Raw genomic sequence first — 17,233 nt, 5'->3', positions numbered from 1 at the left:
ACTAGAGAAACTATAACCAGTAATTATAATTAAAAAAACAGATCGATGTTTGGAATTCCGCTGAGAGGTGAAGAAAGGAACAAGCGTCCAAAAACCGCGCGGTGAAAGCAAAAATCCAGTTCATGGTCATGACCCCTCACGCATGCCACTCACTTTAATTTCAAATTCACCGCCATGAAAACATAACCTCAAATTTATCTGTCAAGAAACGTCAACCCTTCCTTCGTTGATGAAGGCTTCAAAAATGATCGGAAGTTACTATTTCGTTATTGTGGGGCATAAAGACCTGCCTCTGTTTGAAATGGAGTTCACTAACAGTAAAGATCCGAAGGTAGGTGCCCCATTTCTAACCTCTCAATCTGAGTTGTTATTGTAGAAAGAGGACCATCGTCATTTGAACCAATTTATCGCCCATTCCGCTTTAGACTTAATAGACGAACACAAATGGAAAACCCACAATATGAATCTCAAATCAGTGGATAAATTCAATCAGTGGTTTGTTTCTGCTTTCGTTACCGCGAGCCTCATTCGATTTGTGATGGTGCATGATAATAGGAATGACGACGGTATTAAAAACTTCTTCTCTGAGATTTACGAAGCGTACATTAAACTGTCTTTGAATCCGTTTTATGAAGAGAACACCGCTATAAAATCGGCAGCTTTCGAGAAAAAAGCGCAAATATATGGAAAAAAGTACCTTTCAAGTTAATAAACGTTTTTTTATTATATAAAATTACACTATTTCTTGACCTAACAAAGCGAGTTGCTTTAAAAACTGTTTAGCGCTGGTGAGAGTGGACGACCCGTATGTTATTCTCTTTGCGTTGCCAGCAGAAGTCTTCTGTTTGGCATAATCAACTAAATTTTGATACTCTATATAATTACCACCACCAACGACAAACACGATGGCGTCTTGAAACGGCGAGCGGTTTCTTGGGATTTCAGTGACCCTCAACTGTTTTGGGTCCAGATAATGATACTCGTCCATTTCAGGACTGTTTTTAAACTCCATCAAATGGTCGACGATTCGCGTAACCGGAAGATTCTATAAAAAATTTTGTTTACATGTTATGGCAGTCACTACAATCTCACGTGGCGTTTGATGACTAAATTTTTTACTCCCTCCATTACGAAATTAGAGCCGTGGGACACTAACTTCGAAAACATGTTGACGGTTTTAGTGCCGGCGCCTTCATATTGGTTCGGACTCGTTGCCATTTTCGCATAACTCCTAAAACAAGAAATGTGGTCATCATTTAGGGGAAAACAACACTTACTTCCACCGTTTGATGTAATTTATGGGGGCTAAATCAGCGCCAATTTCACTCAACGCCGTTTCGTACCGCTTCAAATCGCTGTCGCTCATATGAGGGGTGCAAATAAAATATATCATAAATAGTCGCATTTTATCATCAGGCGTTCCGCTTTCGGGGTCCACGATCAAATCGTAGATGGTTTTATCTAGAGCTTGGGTTTTACTCATAATTTTTTCTTCCAATTCAAAGAAGTTGTCAAGTTTTCGCGTTTTTATCCCGTTGAGGAGAGCTATAACGTGACTTTAGTACAACGGGGATAAAAAAGTAGATTCAGACCTGTCGCGATGGATGTGTGCATATCAATCAACCTCTTCTTTTCTAAAAGCTGCGGCAATGAGTTAACAGCCGACGTGATTTTCGCTGTGTTATCTGAGACTAACGACAACGCAATGTCGCTTTCGCCATCAATTCCCATAGAACTCTTCAGTTTCTTTACTTCTTCTTCTGAGGATCTGTATTGTTCCAGTTCTTCTTGTATAGCCTCTGCGACTGTCGGAAAAGGCGAGCCTTTGTGTGTCGACCAAAACTTGTCTTTTGTATCCAATTCACAAGTTCGATTTTTGGCGCGAGTCCCTAGGAGTCAGTTATAGTAAAACCTCAACAAGATTTAGGGTCATACCTCCACTAGGAGTACTTTCTTCAACGACAACGCGATTTAAGGTCAAGTTCAACAAATCATGAGCTAGTGCTTGGTAGGTCCACGTGTGATGAAGAGGTGTTGCCATGTCCACATTCCTATCCAAGATAATCAATAAAGGTCTCTGAAAATTGAAGTTTCCAGCTTGTGTGTCTGAATGTAACAAATTGTTTCTAGCGTCCGCGAGATTCTCGCGCAGTTTTTTGTCGAGTTTTTTCGCCACCATCTCTGCTGCGTTGCCTTTGGGGCTCCTGATGATGGGGACAGTTCCCAAAGTGACAAAAACTGAGAACAAACAGTCCACTATTTTGTTCATTATATCGTCCATTTCTGTATCTTTTGTGTCGCCCTTGTTTATCGCTGAAACAATATATGGAGATTTGGCGTTGTCAAAAAAATCTTACCATAATAAGATAAGGAATCGCTGTTTTGATTTTTGAGAATAAACATATCATCATCTAAAGAAATGAAATTCACATACTGGTCATAAACCTGCGAAAAATATGTGATTTAAGGGTTTTAACACTGGAGATCAATACTTTGTGAATGTTTGCCACGCAATTCGCTTGCAAAGCGGCAGATGCGAGGTCTTCAAGCTTTTGTCTTGAAATTGCAGAGATAAAGTTCAAGTGATAGATGTCATAGACTCCCCTTTGAAAATCCTGCGCTATTCGCCCCAAATTCTCTTCAGTGGGGGCACAGAAATATACAGCGGGGACTTCAGGGATTGGATCGCGATCTGAATGCAACTGACTACAAAAAAGTCCCTTACAAACCAAAAAACAGCAAATTAACACTTACACAAACAGTGTCACTCCTAATTCCCTCAGTTCTTTGACTGATATTAAAACAGAGATAATATCCTGACCGACGTTGTCGTAAATTAATACTTTCCATTTTGGTTCAGAGGCGCTTAATTTAGTTTGGGGCTGATTCAAATTTAGCATTTGTTTGAGGGCATCTGAAATTGAGGTTAGTTTTGTAAATTAAATATCACGGAAATCTTACTGATTTGTTTTTGGCGAAGAGAAGACATTATGAATTAAATTTGAGGGTGTTTCAGGGGGCGGCTTTCTTGAGGATGGTGAGTTTCAAAAAAATGTTATAAACAGCTGACGTGTTCATTTGACAAGTCTGGAAACTACCAACGCGACAAATAAAAACATGATCGGAAAAACGTGGAATTTCTGAGAAAAGTTACAAAAATGCATAATTGATTGACACAGGTTTGTTTGCTATTCATTTTCGCGTAGCGGGACAGTTTGATTTTTGTGTTAGAAGTGTGTTTTTTTCGTTAATTGTGATTGTTAAGTTGGTGACACTGCCGGATGACGGGTCCAAGTATGTGTCAGTTCGACTTGTCAAAATCATGAAATTAAATCTAATCTTGTGATAATTCTCCCAATAAAACTCAATGTTGTGATTTTTTTCGGAAAGTGACTGTTTAGTTGTGCCTTTGTGAATCGTCTGTGCTTTTAATTTGAGAAAAAATCTGTGATTTTTCTGGTTTACGCAACATATGTGAAAGTTAGGTTTTGGCCCCCTTGCATATTCAATTTTTTGTTGGATAACTTAAGAATGCGATGCTCGCTAGGAGACGCCGTGCTGGCTCTGAAAGTGAGCCTTTAATATCTGTGTCGGGCGACAATTCCAGGTCCAAGCAATCTAACCTCAATTACGTCAACAGTGCATATCCAAACAATGTACCCCAAGACTTTTACTTAGAGGACGATTTCCCCATTGAAGACTACAACGAACCAGAACCAGTGATGGCGGCCAGAGACAGGACTAGCGAATTTGTTAACACAATTCAGACTTTGCAAGGGCGGAACATCGCGCGAGCGGTGGCAGTGCGGGACCCCAAAAAATCTAAAGTTATACAAAGTCATTCAGAATTTATGCTCATAGCTAAAAATATAGGCAGAAATATAGCCAGCACGTACGCCAAACTCGAGAAACTCACGTTGTGTATGTGAAAACTTGTTAAAAAAAATCAAATTTATTGTTGTTTTTTAGTGGCTAAACGCAAATCGCTTTTTGACGACCGCACGGCGGAAATCCAAGAGCTGACATACATCATCAAAGGCGATTTAAGTAGTCTCAATCAGCAAATAGCCCAATTACAGGATGTCTCAAAAAAACAGAAGCATCTCACCAATGGGAGACACCTGCAGTCCCACTCGAGCAGTGTGGTGTTGGCGCTTCAGTCAAGGTTGGCAACAATGTCGACGGATTTCAAACAGATTTTGGAAGTGAGAACTGAAAATCTTAAGCACCAGAAAAGTAGAAGGGAACAGTTTTCACAAGGAGGGTTGCCACCGCCTCCGGTTTCGTCGGCAGCGCAAGGTTGAGTACTATGAACGTCACACTTCGCGCGCTAATTTTATTTTTCAGGGAGTCTACTTTTGCAAGAACAGGACCAAGTCAGCATTAATCTTGAGAGTTCCGCGTTGATCCCACAAGGGAGTCAAATGCAGGCCGCGTTGATGTACGACGAGACAGATAATTATTTACAGAGTAGGGCGGAAACCATGCAGAATATAGAGTCGACGATTGTGGAACTCGGAGGAATTTTCCAGCAGTTGGCACACATGGTTAAAGAACAAGAAGAAATGGTGGAAAGGATAGACACGAACGTACAAGATGCAGAAATGAACATTGAAGCTGCCCATGCGCAGATTCTCAAGTACTTTCAGTCAGTGACGTCCAATCGATGGCTCATGATTAAAATATTCGGGGTTTTGATTTTTTTCTTCATATTCTTCGTGGTGTTCCTGGCGTAGTATACACATTTTATAACATTGTTTTCTATTAGGTTTGCAAAGTGATATTGTTACGCGGAAGAAATATATAAAGAAACATCTTGAACTACATTTTTATTAAAAAACAACTTAATATAAATAACTAAACATGAACTAGATTACTTTTTCGTCTCCTCTTCTTCCGATGTGCTCGTTTGATTCTTGGGATGTTTGGGTGGAATCGTGAAAGTGAAAGTTTTACCTAATTTATCGTAGACTTCTTTAACTCTAAGCACCGCGGTCCTGTTTATATGTGCCAGTCCGGCGTCTTTTATTGCAGTTTCGAACGTCTGGATGACTTCTTCAGGGTTATTTTTTGCTACTAGTACATCTAACAAACAACTGTACGCATTTCCAATGGCACCTTCGGTTACATTACTAGCCTTCAAGTGTTGAATCAACTTTCTTATTAGATTCTCGTCTTGAGTGTCCCGAGCCGTGTGAACGATTCTTTGGAACATAAGCCTCGGGGCACCTTTCAGATAATTATCCCAAATTTCTTCAGCTTTGGCATCGTTTCCGGTAATGAAATAATTTGTCCATAGAACGTTCAACGGAGCAACAATCCCTTTCTTTCCATATTTGATGGCCAAATTTTCGTACTTTTCCATCAATTCCGGATGTCGTTCCAAAATCCCGTACGCGCCACCACGTGGAAACTTCTCTTCAATCGTCTTCAAATCCCCGTCTTTGGCACTGTCGATTTCACGTTCGAGATTTTCCAAGTATTGCGGCGCTTTTCCGGCGATCAAATTTGCGTGACAATAGCGATTATCGAACGAGATGTTCTTTTTGACTTCTTGATTGATTTTACCGTCAATTATAGCTAAGCTGTCCAAATCCCCAGCGTTTGCTAGCTTGTTCATCAAGAACTTAAACACGCGAACTAGCGGTATCAAGTTTCTGTCTAACATGTGGAGGGTAACTTTGGTAGCTTCGCCGATGCGGTTGTTTTGTATCAACTTCTCGATCAATAAAGAGCCGTCCGTTACACTGAAATTGCGATCTGCGGGGCTGTAGAACTGTAAAGCACCATCGACATCGCCGGTTTTCAGCTTCCGCCGGAAAACTTGTAGTTGCGATTTTTCCGGTTGTTGAAGCACATCTTGCGGAATTTGGAACGGTACTGCCACGCCTTTTTCTTGTAGGAATTTTCCCAAACTGGCCAGAAATTCGTCGGTAGGCAACAAATCTTCTTCTTGCATTTGTGTCCAAAGTCCGAGGGCTTTCTCAACTTCGTCTTGTTTGACATAACTCAATAAAAGTTGGTAGTAAATGTCGTTGCGGTTTATGTGGTCCAAGTCTTTGGTTGCGTCTTTGAGACCTTCCAGAGGCTTAACATTTCCTTCTTGTCTGTATCTCTCGCATCTGGTGTTGATGCGTTGAGGGCGATTTTGGAGACCTGGAGTTTCAAGGATTTTACGGGCTTGTCGGACACGCCCGCACTCCACAAAAGCAAAGACTAAATCGTACAGACTGTTGATTTCTCCATGGATCGATGTCGATAAATCGGTGATTTTTTGTAGTTTTTCGGCGTCTTCGTTTTGGATGAGTTGACAGGCAAGCTCGTTCTTCCAGGGGGTGGCTTTGAACTGATTAACACACCACTCAAACTTTTCCAAAGCTTTGTCAAGATCTTTGTTTACAAGATGGACTTTGATCAGGGGACCAAGAAGGATGTTGTTTACTTCGATAAACTCCTTCTCTACCAAGGTGTTGAACAACGTGTTCAGATCGTCGACGCGACCTTCTTCAGCTATTGAATTCAAGAATCTCCAAACTTGGGAGGAGTAATTGAAAGATCTCTCTTCTTGGCGGTTATCACGTGGAGTATTCTCGATCAGCGCAATAGCATCGTCGAATTTTCCAGATCTGGCTAATAGATGAGCCATGGCTAACGTTTTACCTTCGTCCATCTTGAAATCGTCGGTCTGAAGCTCTTTAAGTTTATTATAATGGAAGAGGGCCTCGTCCAATTTGTTGTGATGAGCATATAAATCCGCAAGTTGTGCGTGGATACCAGAGGTGTATACAAAGCCACTTTTCTCCAACTCGGGAAGGAGCTTTTCGACTTTGTCTAAATTTTTCTCTCGGTAGTAGAGAGTGAGAAGCTGGCGTTTTAGCCCGTTGGTCTCCTGATTCTTCGCCTCCAAGTTGTGGACAAGTCTTTCAAGTTGCTCCACGTTCATTTGGTGTGATGGTGTGTACGATGGCAGTTTTTTGGGAACTGGAGCCGGTATCAAATCGCCTGAAGTTAGCTTCCCAAGAAGACTCGAAATTTCTTCCGTCATCTTCTCGCCTAATTTATCCTGAAGTTTCTCTGCCGTCGTAGCAGAAATGCTCAACCCTTCATTGATGAGACTCTTAAGCACGTTTTCAACGACCTGAAGAAATTGCCGTTGGTTTATAGACAAGTCTAATATTAGGTTTCCGACCACTTCGGTCCTGTCAGTTGATGCTGTCACATCTTCCTCTTCATTGCGTCGTAATCTATCTGCATTATCGTGAATGTTGCGAACGATCCTAATGTAGGAATCTATGTCTCCGGTTTTGTAGAACGTGTTGGTAAGAGGACGTTTAAGCAAATCCGGATTGTAGTAAGCAGCCACTTGAGTGGAAATAAGTGCTGCTTCTTTAATGTCGTTTTTGTTCAACAAATGATGGACTAAACACGCGCCTGAAGTTCCAAGTGTGACGTTTGCTGCTCGCAAAACCGCCAGAATATCACTACTGGAGCCTTTCAAATTCGGAATAACATATTCGCGAAGCGTTTCAGACGTCGGGGTGACACCAAACTCTTGCATTTTTAAAAGAACATCGACAATGCCTTGTCCTGATTTATCTCCGGATTTAGCGACGATTAGTGGCCAGAAAAAGTGGGTTCTCATTGGGATATTTTTCTTGTTTAATTCTTTCAATAAAGGATAAGCTATTTTGTCTTTGCCCAACTCAAGACTGATCTCAGCGGCGAAAGGGAGAGCTCTTGCGTACATTTCGGTTTCTTCCAGCTTCTGGCAAAGGTCAATAATTTTTTCTACAGGTCTCTCTGCTTTGACTAGTTGTTTTACAAAGAAGCTACCAACTGGAGTGAGGGTTCCATCAGAGTTAGTGGAGCGGACGATGGTTTCAAGAACCAAAAAAGCAGAGTCTTCCTGGTTTTTATTGACCAGGCGCAAAATCAAATTGATGGCGTCTTGGTTATAACCGATGGCGCGACGAAGTTTTGATAAAATGGAAGGAATGTGTTGGTTATGACCGTTGGTGGCGAGGGCATAAACCACGTCCAGGTAGTCTTTATCAAGAAGGACAATTTCTTTTTTCTCGCATTCGTCGAGGATTTTCGTAATCGCGTCAATGTCGCCTTTTTTGCCGTAGCCGCAGAGGAGAGTGGTAAAGGTGTCCGCGCTGGGCTCCAAACCTGCTTGTGTCATCACTGTCAGGATTCCCTGAGCAGAATCCATGTCTCTGTAAGAAATAAAAAATGAGTCTGCTTTTATTAATTAAATGGACAACTTTACCCTGTTTGAGAGTGTCCAAAAATGAGGGCATTGAAGACACTCTCACTGACTGGAAGCTGTTTTTCCTTCATGTATTCTAGAATTTTTGTGGCGCCCTCTATGTCGCCCTCTTGACAATATCTAGCGATTAGTCTCTGGTATGTGACTCTATTGGGCTCGATTCCTCTGCTTTCCAAATCCGCCAAGAACTCGGTTGGTGAAAATTGGTGCTCATTTTCCAAGTAGACTTTCAAAAGAGTGTTATAATGGGAAATGTCCATGGGCACATTCAATTTCAGTAAAGTGCTCCATATTTCCTGCACCAGTTTCGTTCTAACTTCAGGTAGTTCCTCCGGGACTAGATTCCCACAAGATCGGATGATCATCAGCGACTGCTGCCCTGTAGCAGATCGCGTACTTCTGAGCTCCTCCAAAATGTCTTCAATGTCTCGTCGGGAGATCCGCCCCACTTTTCTTACATCTTGGTCAAGTTTTCTTAAGCTAATTTCTAAATTTTGGTCGTGTTGTGCCGGTACTTGCGAAGCCAAAGAGCTAAAACGAGCAATTGCGTAATGTTGGAGAGATGCCGGTAAACATGACTTACCGTGAAATTGCTCCGCAGAGACATTGTGAGGTGTTGACAAGGTTGCCATCGAATTCACGAGGAGTATTTAACACGACATTCCTTGCAAAACCCGCGATGTATCGCACGAATTTTGAAGAGCGGAGAATCGAAGCCATGCCTCTCGTGGTCTTAGGGGAAACTTAGGGATTTTCTTGCGGTGAAATTTGACAGCTCACGGAAACTTGATGTCACAGTCTTTATTTCTTTAATTCTAAAAATGTAACTACTCGTTTTGTAATAGCTATTTAAATAATCATCAATAATAAAACCGATTTAGTACCCTGTAGTCGTAACAGTTTGTTTTTTGGTAAAAAAAGACAGCGCTAACTTCACGCATGTAAGCCATTTGTGTCAATACTTGTCAGCTGTCAAGGCAACCTCACGTCATTCATGTATCCGTTTAGGTTAGAACCTCAAAGTGCTAAAACTGATTTATCTCCAGAAATAAATCTTTTTGTGATTGCTTGAACATGTGTCAGGCAAGCGGATCTTTCAGTGTTTAAATGAGAGCAAAAATTTCAGTGTGAAAAATCATGACCACGTCAAGCGAAGACGTTCTTCTCCAAGTGCCCCAAGTTCGTTACAAAAAGGGCGATGGCACTCTATTTCTGATGGATCAGCGTCTCATTTGGATGGTAGAAAACAGGGATACAGTAGCGGTCTCGCATTCATACGCCGATATTAAATGTAATTATTTCAAAGGTGTGATCTTGTTGTAAAAGTTTGTGTTCTTTAGCTCAAAAAATCTCGCCGGAAGGGAAAGCAAAGGTGCAGCTACAAGTAGTACTCCACAATGGCGTGTCATCGACGTTTCATTTTACCAATAGAAACGGAATGCCTGCACAAGTGGCTGATAGAGACAAAGTTAAAGAGATGTTACAGACGTTACTCCCAAAATTTAAGCGAAAAGTAAGACTATATGAGGTGTTTGTACGTTTGTTAAATGAGGCTTTCAGGTGGATAGAGAGCTGGAGGAGAAAAATAAATTGTTATCGTCAAATCCCGCGCTCTTGCAGCTGTACAAAGACTTAGTGATGACTGAAGTGGTGTCTTCTGAGGAGTTCTGGGCTCAGCATGCCTCGCAGTACACTCAGAAACAGAAGCAACAACCCCAAGATATCGGTGAGGGCTTCCTCTATAAAGACTTCTAACTCTTTATTTTTTCTTAGGTGTTTCTGGTGCCTTCCTAGCTGATATTAAACCACAAACCGACGGCTGCAATGGTTTAAAATATAACATAACTCCCGATATAATCGAATGTATTTTTAAAACATACCCTGCCGTTAAGAAAAAATACGTTGAAAACGTGCCGACCAAATTAACGGAATCTCAGTTTTGGACGAAATTTTTTCAGTCGCATTATTTTCACAGAGATAGGAAGTATGCAGAAAGTAAAGACTTGTTCACAGAATGCGGGAAAATCGATGACCAAGAAATGAAGAAGGATATACAAACCGGCGTCGATGATCCTTTGGTCAATATCACAGAATTCGAGGACAAGACGTTGGACGAAGGGTATGGCACTGCCAGAGAAAAATCGGTCACTTCAGGGACCGTGAGCCAAGCAATGATCAAAAGATTTAATCAACACTCTATTATGGTACTGAAAGCGACAAAGAAAGCGAATGAAAACAGCGACGAAGCCAAAAATGTGCCTAAGCAGAATGGAAGCGTGAATGAAGTAGAGAAACATGACGATGGACACATCGCCAAAAAACAACGAATTCAAAGCAAAATTACGTATGACGATTTAGACGCACCTAGTAGCAGTAACAGTGGTCCTAGTCTCAATTTATCAAAGGTAGAAAGGTATTTGCACGGTCCAATGCCAGATTCGACTATAGAACATGTGAATCCAAATGAGGCGTCCATGGTTGTCAGAGGAGTCCTTCAGGAAACGAAACAGTGGCAAAGTCGGCATCCTAGCAGTTCGCTGGTGACGCCGGCGGCAGCCGTGGGGGCTCTTGGAGAGTTGTCGCCGGGCGGAGCTCTGATGAGAGGTTTCCAAGAGCAGTCTCTAGCTCGTTAGTAATAATTCTAGGATATTTGCAAATCTAATTTCAAATTGTAGAGCTGGTGCCTTTGGATATCGAGAACGAAGTCAGGAATTTATATCTAGCCCTTTGTGAACTCCTCAGTCATTTCTGGAAGTGTTTCCCGCCCAACACTACTAACTTGGAACAGAAAGCTGTGAAGATGCACGAGGCGCTGCACCGATATCATACTGCCAAATTAAAACCTTTTGAAGATAAACTTATAAGAGAACTGTCGCCGTTGTCTCATCATTTGACCAAACATCTCAATCAACTACTGAATGCCGCCTACCAAAAATTTAATAACTGGCAGAAGATCAAGAACCGGTAGTACAAACTTCACGGTTTCAGTATTATTACCACGTGTTTCATTGTTGTTCATGGCAATAAGATGAAAAGACAATTATTTTTTAAACCTTATTATTAATTTATATTGTTAGATTCTCATTTATAAATCTTAGGTTCTTTTATTGTAATAAAATGTTCCAAAGCAACACGTTTTTTTTTTGGGAATCGGGTTTTTTAAATTTCGCGCTTGTTACCGATCGGGTTGGGAATCGGACGCGGTCTATTCGTAGTTCAATTGTTTATTATGGTGGTTTAACGGACGTGTTTTATTAGGCTTTAAACTAATTTTTAAGTGTGAAAGAGGTTTAAGTGAAGGTGAAGAACATGTTTTAGTGAGGTCACCAACTTTTAGTGTGGTGTTGAGGCTTCAGAAGGCCTCAGAATCGTTGTCAAGGTACATACTCAAGAAAGCGAAATTTGCTGAATGCTTTTTTATACAATTTTGATTCTACATCGTTGCTATTCGTAATGAAACGCATAAAAACCCTCAACATGAGTCGATATTTGCGGAAATGTTATAAAAAATCGTTTTTGCTTGAATTTTGTCAGCCATAAAATTCAGCTTTTCGACCGCAGATGGCGCCATGTGAAATACTCACTTGATTTCTCAATTTATTTCCAGAATCTCTGTAGAATTTCCAGAATTATTTTTTAAGTCGAGCTTATGGTTTAGTCCTATTTGGGGGTGTTTTGTTATTTAGCATTATTAGCTAAATTTTTCATGATTATTATCTACGTATGAATATTTTTAACTTCGAGAATGCATTCACGATCTTTTTAGACCGCGGCAAGCCATAACTAGGTTGGTAGTCAATTGTGAGCTAAAGTTTCCTGAAAATGATTGACATTCGTTCTGTCGATTGGAGTTGTCACCTTTTTTTGGTTATGAATTGTGTCTGAAACCTTTCCTCTGTTGCCAGTTTGAACCGAACATTCAGAACTTGATAATTTTATTGAATTTTTATCTAAAATTTTGAAATTTTTCTTCAACAAATGCAATATTAAGGGGATATCAAACAAATTTCAGTATAGGGCAAATTCAATGTATTTTTCCAAACACGATTACTCGAAAACTATTTGAGTAAATTGCTTTCTGTTTTTTGCATATGAATCTGTTCAACGTGCACTATGTTGAATGCTATATATAATTTTTGTAAACTGATTTTTAATGACTTTTTGATTAATTAAATACGTAAACTTGGCTAAAAGCAAAATAATTTTTAGCATTCCACATGCCTAGACTAATTTTACATAATGTCGACTAAACAGATTTTTTTTAAAGTTAATAGTTTTTGAGAAATTGTGTTTGGAAAATTTCATATTCGAAGCATGTTATCCTTGTCTAGCAGTGACATCTCTTTTCTCTGTACCAGAGAGGTCTGTCTGGTAGGTAGAAATGCGGGTACCATAAATCAATTTTGTAGCCGAAGGGATAGTTTACAACTGAAGCTTTTCCATAAACACACAAAATCTTAAATTTGCCTGAAACAAGATTTTTCTCTTTCATTCAAACTGAACGTAGCTTTGAGGATAATCATTTCAAAATTTTGGACTTTATATCTGATGAATTAGGATTTTAAATTGTTTTAGAATAGTTTTAGGTGATAAATATTTGTCTTTATCTTTATTTTTTAAGGGGATCTCGAACAAATTTGAATATAAGGCAAATTCAATGTATTTTTCCAAACACGATTACTCGAAAACTATTTGAGTAAATTGCTTTCTGTTTTTTGCATATGAATCTGTTCGTGCATTATGTTAAATGCTATATACAATTTTTGTAAAGTGAATATTTAATGACTTTTTGATTAATTAAATACGAAAACTTGGCTGAAAGCGAAATAATTTTTAGCATTTCACATGCGTAAACTTTTCAAAATTCACACATACGTATTTTGAGAACAACCAGACAGTAATATAACGTCTTGTTGTCAAAATTATAACTTTGGGGTGGTGACAAGACTGAAAAAAATTTCGTAATTTAAAGGTTTTAAAAGATATATCAATCACTAAAGCAACAGAATATAATTATTATATATAAATTAATTATTTATAATTATGTTCACTATTTTTTGTTACATTCACAAAAATCTTGGACAAAATTCGAAGATCCCAGTGCATCCATTAATTCTTCAATTTTTGCAATTACACAAATCCCACCTTTTCGGGAAAAATTTAATTTATTTATAAAGATAAACATTAAATAATAATAATGAGACATTGTAATTATTAAGTTTCACGGGTGTAATTTGTAAAATATCGGACTCTACTATCAAAGTATTTAAGATTTACTGGCCATGGGCAATAATAATTTGGCCATCAGTGCAGTCAAAACTATTAGCTATTGTCCTGGCCACAAGATGATGGTAATAATAATCTAAACCACTCGGGCTGGGGTTTTAAGAAGTAGTTTTTATTTATGGTTTTATTACCGAAGTAAGCAGACTGACCATGGGTAACTCACTAAAAGAGTGCCGTCTACAAATAATGAGGGTTGAAGGGAGATGCTGCATTTAACGTTTGGATGTTTAAAATGTTTCATATAATTTTTCCTTTACGCAGAATTTTGAAGCAGAATTTACCGTTACAGTTTGTTAGATATCCCCTTAATCATAATGGAAGACATTACTACTGGCAAAAAGTTTACCATTCTCAAGAAGCACTTCTGCCAGGTCTTGATTCTTTCTAGTCATAAAACCTTAAAAAAGTTTATTTGATCGAATTAGCATTTGACCCAGGGTTTTATGTTATGGAATCTCACACTAAAAGCAAACTTTGGCGAATTTCGTTAACTAAAAAGTGCAGCAATTTAGAATTTGAATTGTTTTTGTTTACATAAAGTCTTGTGATCGTTCACTTCTCTGTGTTTGTAACTCATAGACTTAATAATTTTGAAAAGTGTTGTTCTCTTCGGCATAAAATTCTGATTGTTGCCGCTTATCAGACAAAAGTTTTCATCTTTGGTGTCCAGAACTTTGAAAACGGTTGCACGCCGCACCTAAAAATATTTTAAAAACAAACGTCTACGGGACTTTGTACCTTACAAAGAATATATTTGTAACACCTCAGATCATTTGTTCCAGTCTTAAATCAGGCCGATCTTTTCGAAACTGCAACTAGCACTTTTTAAAGGCAAATTTTGTTCGAAAACGAAATCACTTTAGGCATTTTATTGCAATATTTTGAAGATAATGCCTTTAAACTGTTACTTTCACGATTAAAAGGAAACACGATTTTTCCGGTATCAGAAAATGGACAAACTTGCATGCATGAAAGACAAATGTCAGATGTGACAGTAAAAAAACTACCTCTGTCAGTCATTGTACTCTGGTCTAAAAAGATAGTGAATGCATTATACATTTTGCACATTCTACACCGTATTTCAACTGAAACTGTGGCCCCAATTTTGGTGGCGACAAGTGTATGTAAGTGCAGAGTGTATCTGGACAGCTAGTGATTTTATATAAAATTGTAATGGTTTAAAGATTGGGAGAGTTGTCAAAATTTGTTTGGTTACAATTATTGACATTATTTGTCAAATCAGGAATTTGTTGGAAAAGTAAAAGATTTACGTCCCATTCGATGCAAAGTGAATAGTAAAAAAGTTCTACGATGTGCTGTGCGTGATCTTTAACTTAAAAAACAAAAATTGTTAATAAAACACTTGTTTTTCCGAATTTTACTGTGATTTGACCGTTTTGGATTCGTTTAATTGCTCGTAAGTTTAGAATTAAAGCAAGTGGAACTAATGAATATGTTTGAATAAAAACGAAATGACGACGTTATCAAACCTCAAATTTCGATGATTCTTTTTGTTTCGGTGCAACGGTCGGCAATTATTGACATCTCAATGTAAGGGTTTTAATTTAAATCTAAATGAGCCAAGTCATAATATAAACATTACTTGCACCCAGTGCATCTTCTTATCAAAAGGCGGAAATAGACTGCGAGAAATCTTGCCTGAGTTTCTGTCGGACAGTGCTGTTCCTAATGTAACTACCGCTGTAAGTTGACTCTTTGGAACTCGCGAAAGCATTTTTGATCGTGCTCAAGTTCTTTCAAATAAGGGGTCTCGCATTATTTATTGCAAACAGTGTAAACACGTAAGCAAGAACTCGCGTTAAAAGTGTCGCAAGATTCTCTCCAATCTATTCCAGGCTTTAAAGTGTTAAAAACTGACACGAATAGATTCAATTACAACTCGTTTTTCTGTTACATTGGGGGTTCCATTACACCTAACCTACAGTCACAATATTAAGACAGGAAGAGCTCTTCATGTAACGAACAACATTGACCATTAGTCTCTAAATTTGTGCAAAATCAAAAATAATTTCTGGTTTCTGTCAGGTTGACGTGTTTGTCAATATTTCAGATATTAACAGCAAACCCAACAAAAGTAAAAATATAACTAGGTGATACAGTCCTATACACAATTTCGTGTACAGTCCCAAAATTTGGACATGTGTTGAAGTTTGGACCACAGATTCAGTTGAAATATGGTGTAGAAAGGGCATAAAAGCAATAAAAATCGTTACAATTTTTACAAAACTAATTTGATTTATTACCGTATTATCATCACTTTATTTATTTATTCTATTTGAATCAAAATAAGATTATCAAACTATTCTTTGGTTGTTTATTGCTGACTTTTTGTCGCTTTATGTAGATGGGAATTGTTTCAAAAGAAGAGCAGTGTTTGTTCTGCGGCGGCTGGGTTTACACTGTTTACGGAATTTAATTGTTGGAGTCCATATTTCTGTAAAATTTGTTGTGTTAATTTATAGACAGGTTATGATGTCCATTCTGTTTTTATTCTTCTTAAAAAAGTATTGACATTCCGAAATTTTTTTTTAATTTTATGTTTTTTTATTTAATCTATCTTTAATAATAGTAAAAATCATTATTAATTACTCCCAATTACTTTGAAATCTGGTTATAACGAGGAATGGTCAAATTACCATAAAAATCGTGGATGCGCCAAATAATTTAATTTTGTAAAAGCAGTTTGATTATATCGCCATGTAGAGCATTTATTTGATTAGTTTAAACGATTTGATATTACTGAAAAATCTACATACATAACTAGACAATAAAAATTTCATTTGCAGAAGACACAGCGGGACACGAGTAGGGACGCCGGGTCTCTGACTCTCGACCAAAATTACCGTTTTTTGAATAGTTTTTTTCAACTAATGGAAAGATATTAAAGAAAGCTTTTCCTATAAATACCATACTGAGTTTGTGTATACAGGGTGTTAGGTAACCTTCCGGTCATAGCGAAGTTTTTATTTGTGACCAATCAGAGATCAGCTTGCAAAAGGCCGAATTTTTAATCAAAGTCATCCAAGAAGTTTTTTTTATTAAAGTCAAACTGAGTTATTATATTATACCAGTGGCGTAGTTGGTTCATAATTTTGAAAATAATCTTTTTTGCAACACAATAAGACTATCGTTATTATGGTGATTACATGTTTGTATTATTCAAAATTATGGTCATTTTGAATATTTATTAAAAATTTGTTTTTTACTCGTTTTTAAACAAAATTGCAGTACTATTTCTTCCTCTTATTGAGACCACTAACTTCAGTGACAAATTATTTATTTGATCAAAAGACTACTTGGATTTTCGCAACATTCAAAATTGAATTAAGGGGCCATAACCAGTGTGACCACTTTAAAAAGAGGTGATCTTTGGGATTTTTTTGTAAAGAAAACTACTACATGAAATGTTTTCAAATTTGGAGGATATATTTTTACATAAATTATAGAGACAAATTAAAATTTTCGGATAAAAATATTTAATTCTAGCCGAGTTATTAAATATCTCCCCAAAAAAAAGGTCCTCCATTGCAGTGATTGCGGCCTTCACCGAGGTTGAAATAAAATAAAAAGATTATAAACTAGAAGATATTTCCCATTGAATGACCCTCGATAGTGGAGAAATTTTGAAATTTGAGAAAATGGAGGAGTTTTGAA

General features: G+C 38.1%; 5 protein-coding genes across 5 annotated transcripts; 3 read left to right on the top strand and 2 right to left on the bottom strand.

The window, feature by feature from the left end:
* The first annotated feature begins 51 nt into the window (after positions 1–51).
* Trs20 (trafficking protein particle complex subunit 2) lies at positions 52–733 on the top strand. Its single transcript, XM_088043941.1, has 2 exons — positions 52–331; positions 377–733. Exons 1-2 carry the CDS (start codon positions 230–232, stop codon positions 707–709), a joined length of 435 nt encoding a protein of 144 aa, XP_087900067.1. The 5' UTR covers positions 52–229; the 3' UTR covers positions 710–733.
* Positions 699–3,113, bottom strand: Slh (sec1 family domain containing Slh). Its single transcript, XM_088043936.1, has 9 exons — positions 2,962–3,113; positions 2,755–2,914; positions 2,493–2,706; positions 2,358–2,445; positions 1,936–2,313; positions 1,593–1,889; positions 1,278–1,545; positions 1,093–1,231; positions 699–1,045 (listed from the first exon to the last, which is right to left on the bottom strand). Exons 1-9 carry the CDS (start codon positions 2,987–2,989, stop codon positions 734–736), a joined length of 1,884 nt encoding a protein of 627 aa, XP_087900062.1. The 5' UTR covers positions 2,990–3,113; the 3' UTR covers positions 699–733.
* Positions 3,114–3,254: 141 nt separating this feature from the next.
* Positions 3,255–4,821, top strand: Syx5 (syntaxin 5). Its single transcript, XM_088043938.1, has 3 exons — positions 3,255–3,921; positions 3,970–4,299; positions 4,348–4,821. Exons 1-3 carry the CDS (start codon positions 3,537–3,539, stop codon positions 4,734–4,736), a joined length of 1,104 nt encoding a protein of 367 aa, XP_087900064.1. The 5' UTR covers positions 3,255–3,536; the 3' UTR covers positions 4,737–4,821.
* bsf (bicoid stability factor) lies at positions 4,817–9,125 on the bottom strand. The gene is made up of 3 exons (XM_088043935.1): positions 8,856–9,125; positions 8,273–8,803; positions 4,817–8,219 (listed from the first exon to the last, which is right to left on the bottom strand). The coding sequence occupies exons 1-3, from the start codon at positions 8,990–8,992 to the stop codon at positions 4,874–4,876; spliced, it is 4,014 nt and encodes a 1,337-aa protein (XP_087900061.1). The 5' UTR covers positions 8,993–9,125; the 3' UTR covers positions 4,817–4,873.
* A 102-nt stretch (positions 9,126–9,227) lies between these two features.
* Positions 9,228–11,403, top strand: Tfb1 (transcription factor B1). The gene is made up of 5 exons (XM_088043937.1): positions 9,228–9,563; positions 9,613–9,785; positions 9,833–9,998; positions 10,046–10,900; positions 10,948–11,403. The coding sequence occupies exons 1-5, from the start codon at positions 9,410–9,412 to the stop codon at positions 11,238–11,240; spliced, it is 1,641 nt and encodes a 546-aa protein (XP_087900063.1). The 5' UTR covers positions 9,228–9,409; the 3' UTR covers positions 11,241–11,403.
* Positions 11,404–17,233: the final 5,830 nt, after the last annotated feature.

Source organism: Gnatocerus cornutus, chromosome 8 (genome assembly GCF_029298725.1).
Source record: "Gnatocerus cornutus isolate USDA-ARS CGAHR chromosome 8, icGnaCorn1.1, whole genome shotgun sequence".
NCBI classification, from domain to species: domain Eukaryota; kingdom Metazoa; phylum Arthropoda; class Insecta; order Coleoptera; family Tenebrionidae; genus Gnatocerus; species Gnatocerus cornutus.
Note: the sequence above shows the minus strand (reverse complement) of the source record. Positions and strands in the feature narration are given on the sequence as shown.

Coding starts and splice junctions, on each gene's coding strand:
- Trs20 (XM_088043941.1), top strand. CDS start 230: ATGAAGGCTTCAAAAATGATCGGAAGTTACTATTTCGTTATTGTGGGG. Junction 332..376: donor CTAACAGTAAAGATCCGAAG/GTAGGTGCCCCA, acceptor TTGTTATTGTAG/AAAGAGGACCATCGTCATTT.
- Slh (XM_088043936.1), bottom strand. CDS start 2,989: ATGTCTTCTCTTCGCCAAAAACAAATCA. Junction 2,446..2,492: donor GCGTGGCAAACATTCACAAA/GTATTGATCTCC, acceptor TATTTTTCGCAG/GTTTATGACCAGTATGTGAA. Junction 1,232..1,277: donor AATTACATCAAACGGTGGAA/GTAAGTGTTGTT, acceptor TTCTTGTTTTAG/GAGTTATGCGAAAATGGCAA.
- Syx5 (XM_088043938.1), top strand. CDS start 3,537: ATGCTCGCTAGGAGACGCCGTGCTGGCTCTGAAAGTGAGCCTTTAATA. Junction 3,922..3,969: donor ACTCGAGAAACTCACGTTGT/GTATGTGAAAAC, acceptor GTTGTTTTTTAG/TGGCTAAACGCAAATCGCTT. Junction 4,300..4,347: donor GGTTTCGTCGGCAGCGCAAG/GTTGAGTACTAT, acceptor TTTATTTTTCAG/GGAGTCTACTTTTGCAAGAA.
- bsf (XM_088043935.1), bottom strand. CDS start 8,992: ATGGCTTCGATTCTCCGCTCTTCAAAATTCGTGCGATACATCGCGGGT. Junction 8,804..8,855: donor CTCTGCGGAGCAATTTCACG/GTAAGTCATGTT, acceptor TGCTCGTTTTAG/CTCTTTGGCTTCGCAAGTAC. Junction 8,220..8,272: donor TTTGGACACTCTCAAACAGG/GTAAAGTTGTCC, acceptor TATTTCTTACAG/AGACATGGATTCTGCTCAGG.
- Tfb1 (XM_088043937.1), top strand. CDS start 9,410: ATGACCACGTCAAGCGAAGACGTTCTTCTCCAAGTGCCCCAAGTTCGT. Junction 9,786..9,832: donor TCCCAAAATTTAAGCGAAAA/GTAAGACTATAT, acceptor TGAGGCTTTCAG/GTGGATAGAGAGCTGGAGGA. Junction 9,999..10,045: donor GCAACAACCCCAAGATATCG/GTGAGGGCTTCC, acceptor ATTTTTTCTTAG/GTGTTTCTGGTGCCTTCCTA.